The sequence below is a fragment of the Penaeus japonicus genome, unplaced genomic scaffold, assembly GCF_977035675.1.
Source record: "Penaeus japonicus unplaced genomic scaffold, GWHDUDI00000001_assembly GWHDUDI00000001, whole genome shotgun sequence".
Taxonomy (NCBI): domain Eukaryota; kingdom Metazoa; phylum Arthropoda; class Malacostraca; order Decapoda; family Penaeidae; genus Penaeus; species Penaeus japonicus.
This window is the reverse complement of record NW_028234403.1, coordinates 54,511,594-54,516,593: the sequence shown is the minus strand read 5'-3', so window position 1 is coordinate 54,516,593 and position 5,000 is coordinate 54,511,594. Positions and strand designations below refer to the sequence as shown.

At 35.0% G+C, this 5,000-nt stretch overlaps 1 protein-coding gene across 3 annotated transcripts in view; it reads left to right on the top strand.

Annotated features, from left to right (window-relative positions):
- The window catches only part of LIMK1 (LIM domain kinase 1), a 36,438-nt gene that overhangs the window by 8,090 nt on the left and 23,348 nt on the right, over window positions 1-5,000 (top strand). For all 3 annotated transcript variants that reach the window (XM_086542733.1, XM_086542742.1, XM_086542737.1), the window contains 6 exons: window positions 394-496; window positions 651-765; window positions 908-1,038; window positions 1,334-1,416; window positions 1,649-1,757; window positions 4,928-4,957. In XM_086542733.1, the coding sequence (XP_086398859.1) occupies window positions 394-496; window positions 651-765; window positions 908-1,038; window positions 1,334-1,416; window positions 1,649-1,757; window positions 4,928-4,957 (571 nt within the window). The remainder of the gene's footprint in view (window positions 1-393; window positions 497-650; window positions 766-907; window positions 1,039-1,333; window positions 1,417-1,648; window positions 1,758-4,927; window positions 4,958-5,000) is intronic.

Here is a 5,000-nt window from a genome sequence, read left to right as displayed (position 1 = left end):
TGATTGAGGTTTGCACTGCCAAAGCCTTAACAGAATGTGTACTTTAAGATCAAATATATTCTACCCCGCAGTCAAATTTCCTCATTCTTTACTTAAAGAGGCTCATAGAATTATTCCTTTATCAGGAAATTTTAGACTGTATAGAAATGTAGCTTACCCTTTCTGTGTAATAATCTTTATATATCTCGCTTATTTTCATTTATAGTATTTCTTACGGTATTAAAACCCCTAATTTAACACTTTAAGAAGTGACTTGTACTAGGAACAAGGGACACACCTTTGCCCTATGATGTGTAAAAGCCCAACTGCAGCCATAAGCATCGTGGCTGAGTAGGAATTCCCCCCTCCCCCCAAATTGGCCGCAACAATGACTTACTTCCGATTCCTCTACAGAGAGTTGTGAGGAGACAACAACATGTGCAGGATGTATGAACGTCATAGAGGACGATGAGTTCTTCTCAGCTCTTGGCCAAGACTGGCACACAGATTGCTTTAGGTAAGATCATTTTTGAAAAGTATGTTTGTTAGTATTATTGCCAAGAAAATGGTTACAAAATTACTAGGAATTACAGAATCTATATAAAGCTTACTGTCAAAATAATGCAGTAGAAAATTTTGTACTTAAGGTTATTTTAATGTTTTCCTTGCAGGTGCAGTGCCTGTGATGTGACACTAAGCAGTTGGTACTTTGAAAAGGATGGATTGCTCTTTTGTAAAAACGATTATTGGAAGAAGTACGGGGAAGCATGTCAAGACTGCGGACAGGTGAGAAATTGTTGTAAAATAAAAGAAAGACAATTGTCATTTTCTCTATTTTTTGCAATTGCATTCACCCAAAAGTTCATGCACTATCATCGACTGCATTCACACATACCTGCATTTTGTTTTCTTTGTCTGTCCTGTACAGATCATCACTGGCCCAGTCATGGTGGCTGGAGACCACAAGTTTCACCCGGAATGCTTCATCTGTACATCTTGCTCGGCATTTATTGGGGATGGAGAGTCCTATGCCCTTGTGGAGAGATCGAAGTTGTACTGGTAAGCCGTTGATTTTTCTTTCTTTACCTTTTCACAGATTGATTAATCTATTTTTTAAGGAGTCTAACAGTAATATGAGTTGATGTTTTTTTTTCCCCTTTTTATCTTTCTTTCTATCTATCTATCTATCTATCTATCTATCTATCTATCTATCTATTTCTCCTTGAACTTGTTAATCCCTGAAAGTTAACCAGTAATTTTCCATCTCAGTATCTGTGGTAATGGCACTGTTACAAGAGCAGCGTTGCTTTACTATTTAATTTACTAGTTAACATCTTTGCCATTTGATTTTCAGTGGCCTTTGCTACAAGAGACAAATGCAGCCATTGAATAAGTCCACTTCATATAGTAAGAAACCTCATAGTATACAACTTATTGGTAAGTTAAAGTGGTTTCTCTACTTACAATAGTTTTAAATGAAACCCCAGAAATACAGTGAAAGGGTCTAATGAATGAGTGGTCAAAAGAAAGGCAAAAAGAATGAAGTCTTAATTATATCTTTGTATCGAGCTTCCCTCGTACGGCATTTTCACACTTTCCAATTATAGTTTCTGTTTATCTATCTTCAAAGCTCTAGCAGAATTCCAATACGTTATCTGTCATCCCACAGAGCTGCCAGCAAAATCAGATAACCAACGGAGAATCAAGTTAAGCGTCGACTCGAGAAAAGGGTTTCCTCTCGCAGGCCTCAGCAATTACAGAGGACTTCGCATAGCAGAGTAAGGTCAAACTTTTTTTTTGGAGGAGTAATGTGAAAGGAACTTTTTCATATAGTCTGATAGACGCATTAGATGTTGGTGTTAATTTTTTGTTGTTGATATACTGACTTGGTAGTGGTTATAATTATTAGCCTTACCAGTGGTTAGGTCTTCCAAATTAATGAAAGCAGAGGGATTAACAGAAAGCAAGTGGAGAAGAAAAATTGCCTATGATATATTTGTTAACTAATTCAAAGGAAATTAGAAAAAATCTATATGGTAGGAGAAGCAGTTAACAGATCCTCAGACTTGGGGAAATTAGGGGGGGAGGGGAATCTGTTGAAAATGCAAATTAGGTGTATATCTCCATCATGCCAGTCCCATGTTATTTTTCTTCTGTTTTTGCTCGTTTCTCATCGTAAATCTCACTTTCTCCATTCTGCCTTCACACTTCATGTTTAATTTTGTCTTCATAGTATTTTTGGTTCTTTATTAGCATAATGATACACAGTAAAGATTTTTTACTGCAAAGTAGGGGAGAGTAAACAAAAACAGAGAGGGTAGGATGGGGATTATAGATCAAACCATTTGCATATTTAATGACACCAATATAGATTATAAGGTAAGAGAGCAGCCTAATTTAGGAATGAAGTTCATGCTTGTGCATAATTTATGTAATTTATCTGAGACATACATGAGCTATCTCGAACGTGCTAGAACGCCCACGAGTTAAGTAAGAACTGCTTAGTTCTTGTTTCTAGTTTTTATATATATTTTATGGTAGTTTCTCTGTTGTTGTTTTTTATTCCATTTTTTCCATTTGTATTTTATCTGCATCCAGAGTTTAAGATGAATCCCCAAAGAAAACTAAGCAGTAGAATTGTTACCAACTCATTAGGCAGTGTGGGTGGGAAAAAGGATTGATATGTCGGCATATCTCCGAGGGTAAAGCGAGGACGAATGGGAACTGAGCTCTGAAATAGAAATGAGAAGCTATTGAAAAAGAAGAGTAAGTTTTGCTTATGTGTTTTTGAAAGACTTAATCCAAAGAAAGTTCTCTTAGAGCTGTGCCTCAGTTTTCTACTGCATTTAAAAAAAAAAGATTATCAATGATATATTCTGATATTTGTGATCTAAGGAGGAAAGAATGCAAGAAATGGGACTTTTAGGTACAGTATGAACTGTATGTATTTTATTAATCTCATTGTACTTGGCAGTAAATCTTCAGTTATTAATCAAAGTAATGCTACACTAGAAACATATTTTTCTGTAATGAGCAGACTATTTGTTTGAAAATACCTAACTATTTTTCAGTAGGCAATGTGTAGTGCTGTAGAGTCTGATCTGTCTTTAGACAAATTGAATACTTTTATCGTTAAGGAAATCAATTTACGAGGAATGGAGGCACGGATATTGTGAATGAGTAGACACTCTTGGCATGAAGTAGCTCAGATATTAAACTCATGATTATATATGAAGTAGAGATTTGGGGAATGACTCAGCCATACAATTATTTTTTTATCATTCACAAGAGGAATGATAAATGTTATGGGTTAGTTCTTTTAGTTAGTTCTGCCAAAGGTATGGGTTGTTCTTTGTCGTTGGTATTGTGTGTGTGTGGTTGCGTGAATATTTGCTTTGCACCACATGATTCACGATTTGGATGCAATAGTTATGGAATTAGTGTTCAGGTAATTATTAATTTTCTACTGAGCAAGAATATTGGAATAAAACTGGAGTAAATCACTAGCTGTGAGTGAAGTTTTTGGCTTATGTATCTTCGAAATTGTTCATGGCAGTCATGCAACAGCTTGGAGTTAGAAGCACTAATTGGAATCAGATAATGCTCTTCATACTGAAAATAGATATTCAGAATCAAGGCAATAGAATTGGAATCAAGTAAGGCTCTTCATACTGAAAATAGATATTCAGATATAGCAGTTTGGTATTTTTTGATTGTCTGGACTGCAGTTGCAGTTTTCTTTCTCTGTTCAGACATGAGTTTCAGTTCTTTCTTAGTCTGATCAGGTAATCTTTTGTTTGTACATAGGGAGGTTCTCATAAAGCTCTTTCTTGTCTGTCTCATGAGTTTAATATTGCATGATTGATATGTTCATTCTCAGTAGTCAAGAAGGACACTGAAAGCATTTTAGGAACATGTTAGTAAATTATGTATTCTGGTCATAACTAAAAGAAATATGTCTTTCAGTATGTACAGAATATGTTTGTTGAAGTGCAGCAATAATACTAAATTTTGTTGTATAATTATTGTTTGTATTGTATATATCTGTTTTGCAATTGATAAGCATGATTTATGAAGCTTAGTGTACAAAGAAGAGATGAAAAGGTAAAATGTATTGATGCATTTGTGTAAATGCGATTGATTAATGTTTTTTTTCTCCAGCATTAGAGTTGTAAATATTTACCCAATAGGAAACTAAGGTATACTGACAGAAGTGCCAGTGATCTCTGGATGTTAAATACAGGTACACCACTGATTTTCCAGCACCTTTGGTTGCAAGATCGAGCTGGATTGATATGTATATATTCAATTGAATTGAATAGATAAATTCATAGAAAATTTAACCCAAGTGTCACTTGTAGGTTGTCCAGTGAACTAATGTATGTAGCACTTGCAGGAAATATAAATGTCCACTTGTAATTTTTTCAGGATTTGATAAGGTGCTTGATCAACAGTTACTAGGAAATTGCTGGTGTACCTAATACTTTATTCTAGTGAGAGATGAGTCAGTAGAAATAGTAAAGAGAGTATGTGTAACAAAGTTTCTCAGTTCCGCAGAATCATTACATATTTTTAAACGAGTTTGTCATGTTGTTTGGCCTAACATAATTAACACATCTAAATTTGGTAGACTAACAACTTGTATATTCTTTGAACAAGTGTTTGATAAGAATAATAATTGTATGTGGACTTGGAAACACTTATTTTTGTTTCATATTTTATTAATATTGACATTTTCCTGGTTTTATTTATTAAAAAGATCGATTCTGAGACTAACAAGGAATGAATTTTACTGGGTTTTCCTGGCAAGCACAGGCAACATTGAGGACATTTTGGTGTCGTCAGCTGTCAGAGGCATCCAACAGCCAAATGCGATTCCTAATGTGCTCATTCAAAGTTGCCGCTCTTCTTAACCAAAGGGTCACTAACATTAGTCCCTGTGTTTCAGTGTTCCATCACTCAAAGAAAGATTACAACAGTGAGTATGTGGCTAATGCCATTTGGTAACTTAAAGAAAAGGA